This window comes from Xenopus laevis, chromosome 1S, assembly GCF_017654675.1.
Source record: "Xenopus laevis strain J_2021 chromosome 1S, Xenopus_laevis_v10.1, whole genome shotgun sequence".
NCBI classification, from domain to species: domain Eukaryota; kingdom Metazoa; phylum Chordata; class Amphibia; order Anura; family Pipidae; genus Xenopus; species Xenopus laevis.
Genome location: NC_054372.1, coordinates 81,695,577 through 81,717,735, shown reverse-complemented (window position 1 = coordinate 81,717,735; position 22,159 = coordinate 81,695,577). Strand labels below are relative to the sequence as shown.

Here is a 22,159-nt window from a genome sequence, read left to right as displayed (position 1 = left end):
CTGATTCATTTTGAAAAAATTTTTTTTTTCCATGACAGTATCCCTTTAAGAGAATGTCACCAGAAAAAATGGAAGGCAACCTGGGGCTGTATGAGCAAGTCAAGTTATAATAAAGAGCCATTGAGCAGTCAGTTGTTCCAGGAGGACCCAAGGCTGCTAAGCCCCAATCCTAAGCAATAAAAGCCTGTGGGATGGATGGTACCCAGCACTGGAATTTTTGTCCTCAAAGGTCCCTCTCTCATCAGAGTTCTTTGCATGACAGCACTTAAACATAGTAGATACAATCTAATTGGATTTTGCTAAAGATACTAAACACAGATGCTCTCCATATTGGCCATTAAGCTTACAAGGCTGGTAAGGCCTCAACTGACATATGCAATGCAGTTTTGGGCTCTAGTCCTTAAAGGGGACCTGTCACCCAGACATAAAAATCTGTACAATAAAATTCCTTTTTAAAATTATAAATGAAATTCAAATTCTTTTTTTTTTTTAATTAAAACATCCATACCTGTTATAAACTTGTTTAAAAGTCTCAACTGTCAATCATATATTACCTGTGCCTCCTCTATGACTTAAGGTGGCCATACACTGAGAGATCCGCTTGTTTGGCGACATTGCCAGATATGCCCACCATATCGGGCTGATCCGATCGTAGGCCCTAGGATCGCGAACGGGTGGTCGGATCGCGGGACCGTATCAACGAACAGATGCGACGTGATTTTTAGTCCCGTCCGATCGACATCTGCCCGACTTTCGGCCAGATATCGATCGGGGAAGCCCGTCGGAGGGCCCCATACACAGGCCATTAAGCTGCCGACTCGGTCTGTTGGCAGCTTTTATCGGCCCGTGTATGACCACCTTAAGGCATAGAGGTGGGGCTAGCAATTGCTTTCACTTTCCATTCAGCACTTCCTAGATATCACTGCACTCTCTACACACTCCCTCCCTCCTTACCGTCTAATTGCATGAGGATGGGCACCAAGTTCCCCATTCTGGCACATAAACAAGATTTTGGCATGATGCAAAGTTTGTCTCAATAAAATCTACAAAATGGCACCTGCCTGCTTGCTGTAAATATAGATTCCACGACAAAAAAAAAAAAGATTAAAATAATTTTTATAGTGAAGTTTATTTTGCTTGACAAACATCAGAGAATAGGATTTAGAATTATTTAGTAAGACGACAGGTCCCCTTTAATAAGGATATAAATTAGTTGGTGAGAGTGCGGAGACTTGCAACTAAACTTGTTAAAGGGACAGAAGATTTTAAATTATGAGCGTAGACTGTCAGAGTTGGGTTGTTTTCTCTTTTAGCAATGAAAAACAATTTCTGATTTAATTTTAATCTCTACAACGTTTCAAATCTGTCCAGCCTTCAGGAAACCTGCTATTTGGGAGGGTGAGGGTGTCATAACTAATTTTTTGTCATTGTATTCAATATATTTGGGGTTAAACTTTCTACTACGTCTCATTGTATTTAATGTATTTTTGATGCCACTACTTCCCCAGAAGCCAGTGTGCCATTTATTACAAGAGCATATTGTGTGTAGACGTCTATCTTTTAACTGTTCAAGTTAATTGAGGCTAATGACACGTGGGACAGTTTTTCCACAGTGTATTTCAGTTGAAATCTTACTGGGAGACAGTTTTGCCTGTTCACCAATTTGCTACATTCAGGATTGTAGCAGAAGTGCTATTAGCCCATGGAGGCACTATCAGTTCAGCTATCTGAATTCTTCAGCAGAAGTGTCAGGGGCTGCTATCATGTTACCTTCCCATTGTTCTGTTGATAGGCTGCTGAGGGGAAAGGGAGAGGGGACATCAGTCCAAATTGCAGAGCAGCAGTAAAGAGTGACTGAAGTTTATCAGAGTACAAGTCACATGACTCCTGGGAAACTGACAATATGTCTAGCCCCAAGTCAGATTTCCAAATTAAATATAAAATGTTTTTTTTTTTTTTTTGCTGGAGCAGCACTATTAACTTAAGTGTTTAAAAAAACAAAAAAAAAAAAACTATATAGTGAATAAAGTACCCCCTTTTGTAAAATATAAGGATATTATAAGTTACCGAGGAGTTTCATGACCATATAAAAACACGAGGCCGAAGGCCGAGTGTTTTTATACAGGTCATGGAACTCCAAGGTAACTTCTAATATCCTCATATTTTGCAACTAGGGGTACTTTATGCATTATAATACACAAATTTCGGTGAGTCATGTGACAGAAATGACATCAGAACTCACCGTTTATAACTGACGACATCAGAACTCACCGTTTATAAGGCTATAATTTACAAGATATTCATGGCTTTTGTGTATTTATATATATATATATATATATATATATATATATATATATATATATATATATATATATATATATATATATATATATATATATATATATATATATATATATATATATATATATATTCCCCCCCCCCCAAGACAGAATCCCTTTCTGTATGTTTGGGTGATCGAGTGTCTGTGGGCTAACAATATCCATTTGTTCACAGCGCCCCCATCCTGTTAACAAACACCTCTTCCTCTCTAAGCAGCAGCAAGGGAGTAGCTCATTGGACAGGTAATTAGCACTTACTAATGCCACCAAGCACAAAAGGAGCTGCTAAAAGGAAAGAGAAATTGGTTTCATTTTCTAATATAGCGACAGAAATAAAAATTAAAGTTATTTCTTTATTAAAACAAAAAAGGCAAAAAGTATGTTTAGCACAAGCCTTATTCATTGATCTCATGTTGAAAAGGGGTGAATATGGTTTAACACGTATACGTGTAACTGCCAATACTTATTACCTACCTTACCAGACTGCTTCTGTGACCACTTTTTGGAAGTGATCACATGGTAGTGCATGATGCAGATTATTTTAAAAATAAGAGCAAAAAGTAGTGTATAATAAAACATTCTAAATTAAATCAAAATGCTTACACATGTTTTAAAAAAATGGAGTGCTTGTGGGGAGCCTAAAAATACACAAATTTAAAAATAAAGGAATAAAAATCATTTGTTCCAAATAGGGATGCACCAAATCCACTATTTTGGATTCGGCCGAACCCCCGAATTCTTCACGAAGGATTCGGCCGAATACCGAACCCGAATCCTAATTTGCATATGCAAATCAGGGGTGGAAGGGGAAAACATTTTTTACTTCCTTGTTTTGTGACAAAAAGTCACACGATTTCCCTCTCCACCCCTAATTTGCATATGCAAATTAGGATTCGGTTCAGCCGGACAGAAGGATTCGGCGGAATCTGAATCCTGCTGAAAAAGGCTGAATCCTGGCCGAATACCGAACCGAATCCTGGATTCGGTGCATCCCTAGTTCCAACGGATGTTGCTGATCATACCTCGAAAAGGAATGGGAAAAAAAGAAAAATAGTATAATCTTTGTTAAATTCACTGTAGGGATGGGCGAATTTGACCCGTTTCGTCAAAAATTAGTCGCCGGCGAAATGTCGCAGACGCCCATTAAAGTCTATGGGCGTCAAAAAAAAATTTGTCGTGTGCGAATTTTTTTGACGTGCGTCTTTTTTTTTGCCACATGCCGCCATACAAATCTATGGGCATCATTTTTTCGGCAAACGAGGTGAAAAAAATTCGCCCATCCCTACACATCTGCAGTGAAATCACATTCACTTATCAGTGTTAAAATTCCCAATATAACATTAATGTGCAAGTGAATCAGTCAAACATACATCATATATAGTGAACCGGGATTTTAACCTGAGTATGGTTAATACCCACATGCCAAACATCGCTATTTCTGGTAGTCTATTATACTCACAGATGCAAAAGTTATGTTTCACTCATCAAATCTAAGGTTGTTTCCGGAAATTCTTCTTGGGACAATAAAGAGTAGCATGTGTGGAAACTTTTTATAAAGTTTTAATAAAAGAAAATATTGCACTTACAATGTTCCACTTTAAAATTGCATTTATAATCGAAAAGTTCCCTCCATCTCTGATCGCTCAGAGAAGAAGCCCATCTGGCAAAACGCATTAGCGGTGACGAGTGCGGAATCGGAGCAAGGACATGTGCAGTAGAGTCTGAGTAATGCCAAAGATATCGCAGCTTATGCTGCGGGGGAACCTTTTCATTTCAAATGCAATTTCAAAGTGGAACATTGTAAGTATACTAAAACTAATACTGTAAAACCTGAGGTGTAGACCCCCCGAAACATTGTTCTGTACTTTGAGTGGCAAACCTGGCTTGAATAAAGGAATAATTGCACAGCAAGATGTAGTGAAGTGCTTTAACTACTTTGCTATATTGGGAATTTTAACACTGATAAGAGTGGATGTGATACACTGAAGGTGTGAATTTACAAGGGATATGTTCATGGAAAAAAATTTAATTTTCAAAACGCATAAGTTAATAGTGCTGTTCCAGCAGAATTCTGCACTGAAATGTGTTTCTCAAAAGAGCAAACAGATTTTATAATATTTATTTTTGAAATCTGACATGGAGCTAGCCATATTGTCAGTTTCCCACATAGCCCAAGTCATGTGACTTGTGCTCTGATAAACTTCAGTCACTCTTTACTGCAAGTTGGAGTGATATCATCCCCCTCTATTCCCCTGCAGCAGCCCAACAACAGAACAATGGGAAGGTAACGAGATAGAAGCTCCCTAACACAAGATAACAGCTGCCTGGTAGATCTAACAACAGCACTCCATAGAAAGTCAGGTCCCACTGCGTCACATTCAGTTACATTGAGTAGGAGAAACAACAGCCTGCCAGAAAGCAGTTTTGCCTATTACAAAAAATACACTTGCTGGTTCAGGAAAGAAATTTTATATTTTAGAGTTAATTATTTGCAGTGTAATTTAGAAATAAAAAATACATAGTAAAAATCATGACAGAATCCCTTTAACAAAGAACGCTACACTATATTTTTCTTGTTTTTCCAGTAACATCCTTTGAAACAACGGATTTTCTTGGAACCTACATGTTACTCAACTAGAGACGACACTTGGTCTGGGACTTATATTTTGTTGGAGATCGAACAAATGACGCCATATCACAGAGCTTTTTATAAAAACCACATACCTGAAAAATCCTCTGTCAACAGCAGAGCGATTCATAATAACAGAGTCTTCTTGATTATATCCAGTATAAGAAGCAATAGCTACAATGGAGTTGATACCTACAAAATTGAACATTTTAGAAATATAAAGCAGATTCCATATACTACTTGATCAAGGACAAAAATAAGAGGTAACGAGTTTTGACTGATGACCTCTGCTGCTTGTGCCCAGAACTGTTGTATGTGAGGGAAATTCCACACTAAGGGCTGTATTTATTAATTTTGGAGACAAACATCACAGGTGATGCTGCCCAAAGCAAACAATCAGCAATCAGTGTTGAACATTCACCCATGGGTTAGAATGTTTGTCCCCAAAGTTAATAAATACAGACATATGAAAACTTTTAGGAGCCCCTCTTAATTTTTTTGGAGTTTTATCATTGGCTGAGCTTTCAAAGTAGCAACTTCCTTTTAATATACAATCTGAATTATGGAAACTGTAGTGTTTCAGCAGTGACAATGTTTATTGGATTAACAGAAAATATGCAATATGCATCATAACAAAATTAGACAAGTGCATAAATTTGGGCACTCCAACAGAGATATTACATCAATACTTAGTTGAGCCTCCTTTTGCAAATTTAACAACCTCTAGACGCTTCCTATAGCCTTTGATGATTGATTGTCTGGATTCTGGATGGCGGTATTTTTGACAATTCGTCCATACAAAAATCAGTTCAGTTAAATTTGATGGCTTCCAAGCATGGACAGCCTGCTTCAAATCTTCCCATAGATTTTCGATGATATTCGGGGGTCGGGCCATTCTAGAATATTGTACTTCTCCCTCTGCATAAATGCCTTTGTATATTTCAAAGTGCGTTTAGTGTCATTGTCTTGTTGGAATATCCCCTGCGTACCTTCAACTTTGTGACTGATGCTTGAACATTAAACTAAAGAACTTGTTGATATTGGGTTGAATTCATCCGACCCTCAACTTTAACAAGTGCCCCATTCCCTGAACTAGCCACACAGCATGATGGAACCTACACAAAATTTGACAGTAGGTAGCAGGTGTTTTTCTTGGAATGAGGTGTTCTTGTTCCGCCATGCAAAACGATTTTTGTTATGACCAAATAACTACATTTTTGTCTAATCAGTCCAAAGAACTTTGTTCCAAAATGACTGTCTCTGTCTGAGTGCAGAAAGGGCTTCTTTCTCATCGCCCTGCGCTGAATTGTAGAACAGATGTACAGATACATCATCTGCAGCAAGATATTCTTGCAGGTCTTTGGAGGCGATATTTGGGTCATTTGTAACCATTCTCCGCATACAGTATGCTGCTCCTGTATTTTTCTTGGCCTGCCAGACCTGGGTTTTACAGCAACTGTGCCTGTGGCCTTCCATTTCTGAATTACATTGCTTAGAGTTTAACCCTCTGAGATAGCTTTATGTAGCCTTCCCCTAAACCATGATACTTTATCTTTGTTTTCAGATCTTTTGAGAGTTGCTTTGAGGATCCCATGCTGTCACTCTTCAGAGGAGCATCAAACAGAAGCACAACTTGCAATTGGCCACCTTAATTATCTTTGCTCATACCTGCCTAAAAAGTTCAAGGCTTAACAAGCTAATCCAATCAATTGTAATCAGTATTGAGCAGCTATATGCATTCACATTAGCAAAATTACAAGGGTACCTAACTTTTTGCACAGGCAGTTTTTCACATGACTTTTTCATACAACGGAATACTGCTTCACTAAACATCTTTGCTCAGAAAACACCCCAGTACACCCAAGATGTTCCTGGGAAATGAAAGACCTACCACAGTTATCTTTTTTTGTTGAAAGTGGAGTAAATTATGCAGGCTGAGAGGGGTGCATACTAACTGCCAAGTGACCCTTTCACATTTGTGTGGTTTTTCTGGAAAAAACCCCAAAAAAACCCCCACAATTTTCCAAAGGCCAAACACGTAGTAAATACCAAAATATATAGGACCTAAATATATAATTCATATCCTATATTTTGTAATAACACAGTTTGCATAACACCACTCAACAGTTTACTGGAAATTATATAGCAATTGTTATTGTTTTGAACAAAAATCTACATAACACAAAGGCCACAATTACAGCAGTTTAGCTCTAACATACTCTTAAAAAAGTTTTGGTGGCATTCAGAAACCCCAAAAATAAAATAGTAGGAATTTACACACTGTCAGCTTTATTGCTGTTCTTTGGGGAATTGTGCAGCCAACGGTAAAGTACATTGCTGGACATGCCAGCAAACACAGCTCCTACACTACTTATATGTCAAGCATAGACATACAAATAACGCATGTGCAACAGTTTATATCTTACCTGCTGGAAGTTCTCTGAATCTCAGGTACTCCATGGACCTTGTAGTTACCAGAGGTTTCTGGGGGTAATATAAAACGTGTGCCAAGGTATCCATACGAACATGAAAATTTGTAATATAGACACCCATTGCCTGCTTACCCATGGCAGATTGATATGTGTTTCTAGGAGACTGAAAAAAGAAAATTGCAAGGTTCTATATTAAATTAATAGCAAACAGGGGGCAAATGTATTTACCATTCTTGATAAGTTATAATGAATAAGAAATACATGATCTTATTCATTTGACAAAGACGCAAAAAGAGCACAACTTTTTTGCTTCTATTTTTTGCTTATTTTTTTTCTTCAAAATTGCATACTTTTCTGCACCAAAATACGCTCTGTGTGCCTGCATGTGAACAGACGCAGTGGAGACACAGAAGTGAGTGTTAAAGTGTGTAACTGTTGTTTCTTGTCAATACACCAGGTGTAGCCATAGCCTTTAGGGCGATATACAACTTTTCTAGCTGGCTGTGGTAAATCTGCTTTACCGTGGGCGACAAATCACCTGAAAATGCTTTCCTATAGGGATTTATACAAGTCATCTGTGCTTTGCATATTAGCCTAGCCTGGGCTACTGTGGTGTTTTCCACTGGCGATTTACATTGATGCTGGGGGAAAACATTTTCAGAAGATAGTCCTCCTGATTGCAGTTTTACAACACTTTTTATAGTATTTTATTCATGTTATAAAATACATTAAAAATACCAATGCCCCCTCTTGCAGTTTTCAAAATGCTTTCCTCTTCATTCCTATTAACTTACTTACTTCTGAATTAAGCCACACTCTAACATATCCTTAGTAAGGGAATAAATGGAGAACTGTAGTGATTTACTATTGTTCTCGTTCGACAACCATTTCTGTTCCACTTTTTTTTAGCACAAAACACCCCAATCATTCCACTAAAGCAGTGCTGTCCAACTTCTGTGGTACCAAATTTTTTGTGGCCTATGTGGCGGAGGGCTAATAATGGCAGTCAGTGTTGACCACTTCCTTTTTTAAAACACATCCATGTTATCAGAAGAACTTTTAAAGGGCTGGTTCACCTTTGAGTTACTTTTAGTATGTTATAGAATGGGTAATTCTAAGCAAATTTTCAACTGGCCTTCATTTTTTTCTTTTTTATAGTTTTTGAATTATTTGCCTTTTTCTTCTTCGGACTCTTTCCAGCTTTCAAATGGGGGTCAGTGATCCAGCTAAAAAACAAATCCTTACTAATTTATGGTTATTGCTCGTCTTTCTATTCAGGCCCTCTCCTATTCTAATCTTTTTTTTCAAATCAGTGTTTGGTTGCTAGGGTAATTTGGATCCTATCAACTAGACTGCTGAAATAGTTGATGTTCACTGCAGGGATATCACTCATATGTGAAAAATTAAGTCATACCCTTAAATGTATCAAAGATACCTTTAAATCCATATGCCACCTCATCCCCTGTGGATAATACTAAACTCCCCCCCCCCCAGGACATGATTAAACAACTTAGGAGACCCTAAACAATTTGCAAATACTAAAAAACCACCTAAAAGAAACCCTACCAGGCTCATGTCCCACAGGGTACAGGGTAGGGCAGGTAGAGTATGGCACACTAAGGGATTATAGGGCAAGCAGAGTATGGCGCACACACACAAGGTGCATAGGGCAAAGGCAAAGTATGACACACACAGGGAGTGCAGGGAAGCCAGAGTATGGCACACCCTATAGGGCAAGCAGAGTATGGCGCACACAAGGAGCATAGTGCTGGCAGAGTATGGCACACACATAGGGCATACGGAAGGCAGAATAGAGCAGGAGACAGTTCATACTGTGCTACATACAGCGACACAGTTCTGGTGCCCCTCCAGCAGTTTGTATGAAGTGTAAACAGGTGAAAAATGTTGGCACTTTCAGTCTGGATCTGAGCGGTGAACAGTACAGGGCTTTAGGGGTGTAAATAATAAAGGTGTGAACAATGCAGGGGGGATTACAGGTAAGAATAACAGGATTTTACAATTTGAATTACATAGTAACATAGTAAGCTAGGTTGAAAAAAGACACACGTCCATCAAGTTCAACCTTATGACTTTTTTTTTTTTTTTAACCTACCAGAGGAAGGCAAAAAAAAAAAAAAAACCATCTGAAGCCTCTCCAATTTGCCTCAGAGGTGGAAAAAATCCTTCCTGAATGGAAATCTCAATAGTCCCTGGATCAACTTGTACTAAAGGTAAAAAGCCATCCAACCCCTTTTTAAAGCTATCCAATATATCAGCATATACGACTGATTCAGGGAGAGAATTCCACATCTTCACTGTAAAAAACCCCTTCCGAATATTTAGACGGAACCGCCTTCCTTCTAATTGGAATGGGTGACCTAGCGTCAGCTGGAAAGACCTACTGATAAGGCATTAGATAAATATATGATCTCCTTATATATTTATACATAGTTATCAGATCATCCCTTAAGCACCTCTTCTCCAGCGTGAACATCCGCAATTTGGCCAGTCTTTCCTCATAGCCAAGATTTTCCATACCTTTTACCAGCTTAGTTGCCCTTCTCTACACCCTCTTGTGTCACTACATGCCAGTACGTGTCTATTGCCAAACCTTCAGCACACAGGCAACAGTATAGACCAAGTGGCAGATCATTTCACTACTGTGCCCAAATATTACTGCTAAGGCTACGTGATTCCTGATCGCACTATAATGGCGGGCCAAATTATTATTAATTTCATGATGGAGGCTGAGGGCCGGTGTAAATTTTTAAACGGGCCGCAATTGGCCCCCCGGCCTGACTTTGGACATGCCCGATCTACAAGGACTCCAAGGTCCTTTTCCATAATGGATTTGCCTACGGCAGTCCCTTAAAGGGTGTAAATAGCTTGGATATTTTTACATCCCAGGTGGATGAGTTTACATTTATCAACATTGAATCTCATTTGCCACTTAGCTGCCCAGATTGACAGTTTGTCAAGATCCTATTGCAAGGATGCCACATCTTGGATGTAATTAATGGTGCTGTATAGTTGTGTGTCATCAACAAACACTGATACATTACTTACAATACCCTCCCCTAAGTCATTTATAAAAAAGTTAATAAAAGTGGACCCAATACCAATCCCTGAGGGACCCCACCAAAAACATTACTCCAAGTAGAGAATGTACCATTAACAACCACCCTCTGTACCCGATTCTGTAGCCAGTTTCCTATCCATGTGCAAACTACTTCATTAAGCCCAACAGACCTTAGTTTAGAAAGCAGTCGTTTGTGGCGCACGGTATCAAATGCTTCGGCAAAATCCAAATAGATCACATCTACTGCCCCCCACTGTCCAGCATCTCATTTACCTCATCATAAAAATTTTGAATGATCTGTTACAACCATACTGGTACCATTATTTAAAGGAGCAACACTCTCAACCCGCATATTTTTACTATTAATATACCTAAACGTTTTGGGGTTAGTCTTAGCCACCTTTCTTTGCCTTCCAGATTGTTGTTTTAAAACCTATATTATAGTGTTTATATTTATTAAATGCAGCTTCTGTACCAACAGACTTGTAGTTTTCAAATGCCTCTCTTTCTTTCCTATTAACTATTCTTTCCTTCTATATTAAGCCACCTAGGGTGATTGTTACTATTCTCAATTTATTCCTTTAAGGAGTAAAAGTAGAAGCACTAAGAATGTAATATTTTAAATGACAACCATGTCTATTCAGAGTTTTTAACTAAAAACATAATGCCCCAATCAATGCTCTGAAGGGCAGCCATCACGGCACTAAAATGAGCTTTTCTGAAATTTATGGTTTTTGTTGCCCCAGTGTAAATTAGTTTTTTGCACCAGACATTAAATGATATAACATTATGGTCACTATTTCCCAGGGGTTCAATGACTTTCACATTTGTTGGAACTTCTGGGTCATTAGAGATCACTAGTTCCAGCATAGCATTTTTTCTGGTTGGCTCCTCAACAACCTGTGCCATAAAATTGTCATGCAACAAGTTTATAAACGTGTTCCCATTAACTGATCTGGCAGTCAATATCTGGGTAATTAAAATCCACCATTATCATTACATTACTCAAACTAGAAGCCTTTTCTTTTTGCATCAGGAGCTTAGCCTCCTCCTCTTCACTTATATTAGGGTATCTATAGCAAACGCCCAACAATTTGCTGGGCATTTTACAATCAATGAAGAGCTCCACCCACCACATTTTCTAAACACCACATCCTACTTTATAGAAGCTTTTTAATCCTGCCTAATAAACAGACATACCCCTCCTACTTTTTATTGCCTCTGTCACTCTGAAACAAAGTATAGCCCAGTCATGCGACTCATTCAGTCATTTTTCAGCAACACCAATCACATTACAATTTCCCTCCAGCATCAGCACCTCCAGCTTTCCCATTTTGCCAGACTCCTTGCATTTGCAAACATACAATTAATAATTTAATACTGGTACCATATTGAATAAATGTGTGGTCCTTCTTCTTAACAGTACCCTCAATTCTACTCCCCATTTCCCTTCCTTTGCCCACTATCTAATCTAACCAGTCTTCCACTGAATCTTTTACTGAACCCCCCCATGCCTAATTTAAAATCTCCTCCAACTTCTCTCCCATAACAGCTGCACCATCATCATTGAGGTGCAGTCAATCCCTAGCAAAGAGCCTGTAGCTGACTGAGCAATAAGCCCAGTTCTTCCAAAAACCTAATACCCTCCTCCCTAGACCGATCTCTCAGCCACACATTAATCTCCCTAAGAACCCGTTATCTTCTTAGCGTTGCTCATGGCACCGTTAATATGTCTAAGAAAATTACCTTGGAAGTCCACGTCCAACTTTACACCTAGTTTTTTTTAAATCGTTCTTGAGGACTTCACCACCTCCTCTAACTTTGCCATTGGTACCTACGTGTACCAAAACTGCCGGGTCTTCTCCAGCTACTCCCAATAATCTGTCCACTCGTTCCACCACATGCCGAACCCTACCACCAGGCAAGCAGCATGAAGGGTCCTTAAGGCAGATTACCCTATCCACCATTCTAATAATTGAATTACATAACTAAAACCTGCCTTTCCTTCCTTGCACTCCCCCCACCACCCTTATTACATTTGAGGTGTAAACAATGCAGGGACCACTTTAGTTTACACAAGTTAAGGTATCACAGCAGGCAGACTTTCACTGGGGAGCCAGTTGGACAGCACTGCACTAAGGTACTGATCTGCAGGAATTAAAATTTGTGTTACTGAAATTTTAAATCTTTAATTTAACAAGCAAATATACACATAGGTATCAAACACTAAATTTGATATTATGGTCAGCATTCCCCAGGCGTTCTACTTCTTGCAAATTTGCTATACGTTCTGGGTTGCAGATATCACCAATACCAGAATAGTATTATTTTGGGCTGGCTATGCAGCAATATGTGAAACTCCACTAATTGTCTTGCAGTATTTTTGCATTAGTCTATCTGGGTAAATTAAATTCTCCATTATCAAGACTTTTCAACAAAATTTGCAAAAGAGGTTGAGCCTTCCTCTTCACTAACTTAGGGGAGTTTGTTTCATACCCCTACAATTAAGTTGCCCGACACTATAGAACTTCTCTCCAGGGTCTTACCAGGCAGTAGTTTTAGTGACAGTATAAAATATACGAGGGGCCTGAACAGGAAAAGTAATAAAAAGTCACAAAAACTGTATCTTCACAGAGTAATAGCTTTTTGCCAGCTCAAAAGAGGTAGAAGAGAAATTCAACTATAAAGAATATTCAAGCCTAATTGCAAAGTTGATAGGAATAGGACATTCTAGAACCACCCATCACCCATTTAATTTCACTAAGTTCCCACTGCCATCTTAATCTGCGCATATGGCAACCCACTACTAGTTAATGCATCATGACCTGGATGAATGAATATCTTGACAGAGCGAAATAGTTACTGGGAAGAAAATTATGCACAAGAACTCACCTGGTTATGATCAGGGAATGGAATAATAGAAGCACAGACTCCTAGGATCATTGAGGGATGAATTTCACAGTGCGTATATGTTGAACAATAAGCGACCCCCTTTTCCTGCAAGTCATCTGGCGTCATAGCAAGCATGACAGTCTCTTCCTCTAGTGTATCAATATATTCCACAACACCACTAGCTACAAGATCCTGCCAACTGAATAAAAAAAAATTATTTGCTAGATTTCTAAACCGTTTTTTTGCAAAACACAAGCCATACAAAAGCACCTGCAGGAGATATGCCATGCCTGATTGCTAAAGGCAGATTAGCAAAAATGAAAGTTTTTTTTACATTTTTCTGCACGTTTCTGTATATCCTTGTCCAGAAAGAACATGGCAAGCAGCTTTCCTTCTCAGAACAGTACACTATCCTGTTAACTATATCTAAGGTTCTGCCATCAAGCAAGAGGCTTGCGCTGTTGCCAGGGTTTATAGCAATAAAATAGAAAAAGGGCTACTAAAACAATTAGGGAATGAGAGGTATTAAAGGAAAACTATACTTCCTAACAATGTAGGTCTCTATAAAAATATATTGCATAAAACAACTAATATCTAAAACCTTGCTTCATTTGAAACCATTTTCATAATGATATACTTTTTTTTTTTCTACTAATATATGCCATTGGATAATCCTAAATAGAAAAATTGCCATTTTAAGAAATAAGTGTTTGCCAAAACCTTATTTCTTAAATAAGGGTTTGTTTGCCAAAGCAAACAAATCATACATGTTAGATCACATGAGCCAACTAACTGATAAAGCTCTTTCTTTTGTTTCCACACTTCTTCCTGTTACATTTAGGCTGGTGGCACACGGTACGATTCGGGGGGGAGATTAATCGCCCAGCGACAAATCTTCCCCTTCTTCAGGCGCTAATCTCCCCGAAATGCTTTCCAGCCGGCAAGAACGTGAATCGCCGGTGGGATGGCATACGTAGCGCTTTGGTTTTCCGTAGTTTCCTCATGAGGCAACTTCAAAAAACAAAGCACTACGTATGACATCCCACCGGCTAATCAAATTCTTGCCGAGATGATAGCATTTCGGGGAGATTAGTCGTCTGAAGAAGAGGAGATTTGTCGTTGGGCGACTAATCTCCCCCGAATCTTACCGTGTGCTACCAGCCTTAGAGCTGCAGTATTTTTGGTCAGGTGATCTCTGAGGCAGGAACTGGAAAATCATAAAATGTGGACTCAAAGGAAAAGATGTAAAAGGATTCTTTAAAATGCCACTTAATGTGATAGAAACGGTTGCTTAAGTGTTCATTTTGGGGGGTATAGTTTTTCCTGAAAGCTTGCCTCAACCATCTCTAGCATACATATCCAAGGCAAAATTACCTGTAAAGTTGTAGTGCTCAGGACACAGGATAGGAACAAACATTTCAAGACAGTAGTATGCCCTTCCTATGGGCTATGTAGCACATTTATTAATAAAGGAACTGTCCAGAGACATGGAACTGAAAATTACTGGCTGTGGTTTACGTAATAAAGTTAATTACCTGTAATTATTGTATTCTCTCTCTTTGAGCTGATCAATATGTCTCCGTTTTAGAAGAAGCTTTTGCTTTTCCACAATTAACAGTGGCCTGCAGATTCGACCAGCATCAGTATAAATACGGATTTCCCTTTCTCGGATATCTCGAATCATTGACACCTTTAATAAAAAATATGAAAAATTTGGTGAAATATTGTCATATAAAACAAAAATCCAGATTTTTTTTTTCAAATCAAATTAAATTCAAAATCAAATTAGAAAAAAAAAGAAAAAAAAAAAAGTAGTAATATCCAGAAAGGCCTTTGTCTTTCACGGGGAATTCACAAAAATGGCGATATATGAAACAAAGGTGAAAGTGAAGACAGATGTGTTGGATTTACAGACACATTCACTAAATGACATGACCAAATTCTGTAAATAAAACATGCGAAGAGAAGAAGGAAAGAATGATATTTTTAATTTGCCACCCCCGCTTGATGACTATTGACAGTGGTATTTGTATGAAATCTCAAAAGACCCATTTATCACCTCCACTTGTTGGTTTATCGCTTCTCAATAACTATATGAATTATCTGTGACTCTATTAATAAAATTAATTAAAACACCTTCACATCTATTTCAATCAATTAATGGCTATAATGAATTAAAGTGATTAATTATAAAGTGCAAGTGCTTTTATTAAAAATGAATTGATTTAAATAAATTACTCTAATTATTTCACTCCAATCGTAATCCACGTAATTCGGTGCTCCACAACAATCAAGACGCCATTACTTGAGTGTAAAGTAATCGTAATAATTGGTTAAACCTATAATGAACTTATCAAAGTGCTAGTGCTTCCAGGTGTTGGTATTAATCCAACCCCATTTCTTAACCCATGAAATTTATAAATGAATAAAGTGACCCGTGGCAATAAGTTAGTATAATCAATTTAAAATCGAGTTATTGAGTTTATATATTTGATCACGAAATTAAAAATAAATAGCAGGTGGAGTTGCTCCCATAGAATCTAACTGTTTTTTTCTAGTCCCTGGGAGCACCACAAAGCGGGAGAAAGGCAGAAACTGGAGGGCTGCGGTGTCAAATCTTTCCTATCTTATATGTAAGAGGTTAAAATATCTTATAAAACCGCAAACCCCCCAGTCCTTGGAATGGAAAATAGAATTAGAGAAAGTAAAAGAAAAAGAGATGAGAGTCAAGTCTCCACTCTATTGCGTGTCACTTCCGTCTCAGTTCTATTATGCATCATTTCAGCTGTCTCTGTTTCGTCGGGTATTTCTTTTCGCACCTCAAGTGGGCATATTTCTAAATCAGATTGACTGCAATGAAACGCTTTATAGGAGGTTCTTTTCTTAAAGGAAACTACTTGACTTTTTCAATTACCTCACATTATTCCGCCTTCCCGCACCTCCACAGTTGTCACAGACAATTAGGATTCCCATTATATAAGGGGGGGAGGGGTGTTCTCAAAGGTACCATTAGAGGGTCTATTACGTACAATGAGTCACATAAAGCCTGTTTAGTTCTAATCTCGAGAGATGTGTAGAATTGATACATTTTCTCCAAGTAGTCTATATAAAGGCTGTAAAGAGGTTGTTTTCATTAATGCTATTAGGAGAGACAGTATTTAGATTGAATATCCAATAACTTTCTCTCCTGAGGAGTTCTTGCTCCAGATTACCTCTTCTGATGCCTATCTTATACTGTTCAATGGCCCAAAAAGATAACTTTCGACAGTCTGAATTATGGAATTGCCTAAAATGTTGTGCCACTGTTGATAGGGTTTGATCTTTGCCACTGGTTGCTATGGTACCAAAATGTATCAACCACCCCCACTGCAGCAACACACGGAATACGCAGTTGCGTCCCAGCGTGAGATTGCGCATTGACTGACCCACAGTGATTGTCTGCATTACTCAGTACGCCAACACTAAATTGTATGTGAGTGATGATAGGAGTCCGGCTCCACATATGAAATCCTGCTGCACACCCCTCGCTGGTGATCAGCCACTTTGCCAACGAACGGCCTCCTTCATCTACTATGCCCCCGGATGAGACATGACATGTAAGTTGCCCAATACTCGATCATTGTATAATCGGATTGCTGGACCTGATACGGGCCAATATGGTTTTCCCTTTCCAGACTTTTATCGATTGGGCACGTACAGGACTATCAAGTTCCCACACTACGATGTGTCACTTTCTGTTTGGACACTATGTTACCACCTTAATTGATATTGTGACACGATCAGGTTATCACTCCTATTGTTACATATCTTACTTGTTACTATGTCACATAACTGTGAGCGATCTGAGATTCATTCCACTTTTCCTAATTGATTATTTTTGTGATGTTTTTATCGTTTGTTTATATATGCACAAATTGCATTGTATATTGCTTATTCACTTCCCCTGACACCTGATGACGTCAGCACTGATGTTTAAAAGATTGGTTTGCATAGTGTGTTGCACTTTGAGAAAGGCTAGAAGGGCTAGCTGAAACGTCAGTTACTTTTTTGTTCAAATAAACTTCACTTTTTCATCTTTAAGACCTGTGAGTGCTCGCCTTTTCCTGTGGATATCTATTCCTTATGCTGTTAGCACCCAGGCACCATACATCTACTACACAAGAAGTGCCGGCCACACGCGGCCTTCTCTCTGCTTTAGTTTTAATTCCCGATCACCTCCTCTTTTCAACGGAGGTATCATTTCCAGTACCATAAACTGTAACTGGTCACTAGTGCGTCCCTGTTCTTTAAAATGCCTAGAAAGTGGTAGTGCCAAATTGCCAGATTTTATGGTAGATTTATGTTGGGAGATTCGCAATTTAACTTTCTGAACAGTTTCCCCAACATATAGTTTGCCACATGGGCATACAATCACATATACCACAAATTGTGACAAACAGGTGTGGTAGCCCCTAATTTGAAATGTCTCCCCAGTATCTGGATGTACAAAGCTTTTTCCTCTACTGACATGTTTACATTGAACACAATTTATACACTGGTACATGCCCGTATTCCTGGTGCCCAAAATTCTATTAGTACGAGCATCTTGTTTCTGTATCATGGATCTCGATATTTATGATCCAATTGTTTTGCCCCTTTTGTATGGGATCAGTGGGGGGGGGGAAACAAATTCATTTACCATAGAATATGCTCTACGTAGTATGTACCAATGTTTAAAGGGATCCCGTCATTGGAACACATGTTTTTTTCAAAACACATCAGTTAATAATGCTACTCCAGCAGAATTCTGCACTGAAATCCATTTCTCAAAAGAGCAAACAGATTTTTTTATATTCAATTTTGAAATATGACATGGGGCTAGACATTTTGTCAATTTCCCAGCTGCCCCACATCATATGACTTGTGCCTGCACCTTAGGAGAGGAATGCTTTCTGGCAGGCTGCTGTTTTTCCTTCTCAATGTAACTGAATGTGTCTCAGTGAGACATGGGTTTTTACTATTGAGTGTTTTTCTTAGATCTACCAGGCAGCTGTAATCTTGTGTTAAGGAGCTATTATCTGGTTACCTTCCCATTGTTCTGTTGTTAGGCTACTTGGGGGGGGGGGTGATATCACTCCAACTTGCAGTACAGAAGTAAAGAGTGATTGAAGTTTATCAGAGCACAAGTCACATGACTTGGGGCAGCTGGGAAAATGACAATATGTCTAGCCCCATGTCAGATTTCAAAATTGAATATAAAAAAAGCTGTTTGCTCTTTTGAGAAATGGATTCCAGTGCAGAATTCTGCTGGAGCAGAACTATTAGATTCATTTTGAAAAAATTTTTTTCCCATGACAGTATCCCTTTAAGTAAAATCGTGTTAATCCTGCCTTGAGAAAGCTATGCATGGCTTACCAAATACTCTTTTTTCACTATTATAAATAACCCTGTTGCTGGTTCTCCTTGAAAAAAAAAAAAAGAAATATATATATATATATATATATATTTTTTATATTTATTTATATATATTTTTTTCTAGATAAACAAAATAGTCCCCATGAAATATGCAGAGGAGTATAAAATGTTCAAAATACATCTGCCACTGGGCATTTGGATATTGCATGTGATTTTCTATATGAACAAATTTCATTTATAAGCAATTTTTTTTAAACATACCTCAGAAACAATTATATCCATTTGGCGGCGTAGCTTCCGAAGTGTGTTCATCAGCTGTTCTGGATCTTTGTGAATTCCGACCCAGCAACCATTCACAAAGATTTTAGTGGCACTACAATTAAAAAAAAAAGGTTACAAAGTCTGGGGGCTTCCAAATGGACCCCACTCTGGGGTAAAAATACCCTTGCATAATTCAGGTCACTGCAGAACGCCAGCCTCTGGGATATTCCAGGTTTTAAAGACCCGAGTTATGTATTAAACCGAGTGCCCTTAAATTGTTTCCCCAATTAAGAGCGCCATATGTTCTGCAAAATCATATGCTGCTTAGATTCCTCCAATTAAGACAAGTGTTCTAGGCCGAATTACCTGGGGAGCCCCAACTATAACAGAAATTAGTCTTGAACACTATCTCCATAGGCCTGTGCTCTCCAAAACACTCAGCTGGTTTTGTGCTATTTTATTGCAAGGGAACTTTGACCCTTCAAAGAATATTAGACTTAAAGGGCCAAGAATTTCCCTTAACTGGATAAAGAAAACTAGAAAGATATTCTTGAACAAATACCTGAAATGAACATATCCCAAAAGGGATTGGTACATTCGTGTTAAATTTATTTGACCCCTCACAGGCGGACGCAAATATAGCAAGGTTATTCAGATGTTTGCCCTGGTCTAAATTACATTACATTAACACAGTTATTTTCATGTGTTCTCGGATTTCTCCGCAAATCCAGCAGTTTTGGGCCGCTATACTTGCCTTAAATAATACTTCTCTGCAACAGAAATATCCAGACTTGAATGGTCTATTGGGATATTCTGATGGTCTTCCTTTATCCTCCAGTGACAGACTGTGCCTACAGCAACTTTTAGATTATGACAAAAAAGCAATCTTATTGACTTGGAAAGCCCTAGCGCTTCCTACTCTTTTCTGGATTAAAGGGATGCGGTCATTGGGAAGTCAAAGAGCATGCATCTAATCAACAGCAAAGCTTAAAAAACTGTGGGAATATGGAAAGCAAGAGAGCAGCATGCCTGTTAAAATTTAAAAAAAAAAAAATCTATTTTTATATTTAAATTATCACCATTTGTATACAATTATATACATTTAGAAATCAGTCATGACAGTATGTATTTAACAGATTTTTAACTTAACACAAGTGCAGTTTTGTTTAGACATACTCTGCAATGGCTGCTGGAGAAATTTCTTCAAGGTTTTCCATACTCCATTCTTCTAAAAACTCTAGTATAGGTGATGGCTGAGACCCAACAGAAATGTAGGCCATCAATGCCAAATTCTTTACAAGTCCTACAGCATGGCCCTGCAAGATACAATACAACCTTCATACATTTTAAAAAGCAATGGATGGTACTGAGAACTATAATTGGATTTTACAGTTTGAGTTTTGTTTTACCATAACAGCGCTTGAGTGTTATTAGTTCAACTATTCATCAATTTCATGTTTCTTCTTTAAATACAATGACAATCCACTTAAACATTAGCCTCATCTGAATATTTTTAAAGTGAATAAAGTACCCACTATTGTAAAATAAGGATATTATAAGTTACATGACCATAAGAAGCACAAGGACGAAGGGTTACTTCTCATATTTTCCAAAAAGAGGTATTTTATTTATTATAATACACAAGTTTTAGTGAGTCATATGACAAAAATGACATCACTAAGCTTTGTTTAGAACTGAGGACATCACTACAAGGATAACATTTACAGCATATTCATGGCTTTACTGCATTACTCCAGTAGCATTATCCAAAGTTTCCTTAACATTTAATTTTGTAAACAAGGCTTTCAAAAAACTACGAGAATGCTGTAACATTTTAAAATCACAAATGATACATTCATACCTCTGGAGTCTCAGCAGGACAAATCATTCCCCACAGAGTGTTGTGCAATTGTCGTGGTTTTGCAAGTTTTCCATCCCTCCCAATAGGAGAATTTAATCTCCGTAAATGAGAAAGAGTTGATGCAAAGGTAAGGCGATTTAACACCTGTAAGCACAATTATTTAACAAAACTAATTAAAAAAACAAAACACATTTCATTTACAAAATGTTAACTTTTTTGTTGAACACAAACATGAGAATAATTTTCAAAAACTTTGAGATTTTGGGGATCAATGAAAATTAATTCTCGTGTGCGACTTTTGCTTAAAAAAATAAATACATTAAAAAAAAAAAAGTGACCTGATTATACTGTCTGTTGCAACTTTGAAATGCTTTTAATTTACATGAAAATATGGATTTTTTGTTGCATCTAGTAAAGTACTCTCTGAAGCATAAGTTCATCTTATTTCACAGCTAAAACTGGACAAACTGCCCGTGACCCTTACTTAAAAGATGTTGCCAACAACTGCAGTGTATATTTGTACAGCTAAGGTATGAATTTCTTTCTAAAACAGCAGGAAAAAAAGCAAACTGTTAAGAGAAAAAAACATACCTGTGATACACCAGCTCTTGCTTGATGTGCTTTCTTTTGGTCACCCCAGTTTCCAGTGGCTAAAGAATACTTCAATCCATCAGAAATTATCCTAGTTTTAATTGCTAGTTCTAGATTAAAATCTTTTCCTCGGTCAATAAATTTCTGTGCATATATCCGAACTTCTTTCAGCAAATTCTTGAACATCCTTTGAAAAAAATGTTAAAAAAAAAAAAATCAATTCTATAGCCATTATTGAGTAGGCTAATGGTTCGGATAGCACTCAAGTGCCACTTAAATTCTGTAAGTGCCTGCTCTGTTTGACGGTTTAGAACATTTATTTTTATGTATTTATCACGGATATAGAGATGACATTTACAAAGTACGTTGCAGTTTATAAAATATTTAAATCAGAACCCTTCCCAGTGATGCTAAGGTGTCTATCACAAACAAGGGCTAATTTTACTAGGAGTCAACCTAACCTGCAAGTGCACCTTTCTTTTCTCTGACAAAGGTCCCTGTGGGTGACCAAAAATTTGAGACAATACACCTTTTTCAATACAAAAATGTATTTGATCCCACTTTAGCAAACAAAAACATGACCTTCCATGACTTCACTGCATGTGCATCAGCCACAGTGCTTTTTATTTACTATTATTTGATGCAGACAGAGGTGTTTCACAGCTGCAGTCCACAGCACGG

General features: G+C 38.0%; 1 protein-coding gene across 2 annotated transcripts in view; it reads right to left on the bottom strand.

Moving 5' to 3' along the window:
• polr2b.S (polymerase (RNA) II (DNA directed) polypeptide B, 140kDa S homeolog) overlaps positions 1-22,159 on the bottom strand; it is a 111,450-nt gene that overhangs the window by 30,921 nt on the left and 58,370 nt on the right. For both annotated transcript variants that reach the window (XM_018234602.2, NM_001089903.1), the window contains 8 exon segments: positions 21,479-21,665; positions 20,888-21,031; positions 20,203-20,342; positions 19,027-19,138; positions 14,907-15,061; positions 13,372-13,570; positions 7,395-7,563; positions 5,064-5,160 (listed from right to left, as the gene is read on the bottom strand). In XM_018234602.2, coding sequence (XP_018090091.1) covers positions 5,064-5,160; positions 7,395-7,563; positions 13,372-13,570; positions 14,907-15,061; positions 19,027-19,138; positions 20,203-20,342; positions 20,888-21,031; positions 21,479-21,665 — 1,203 coding nt within the window.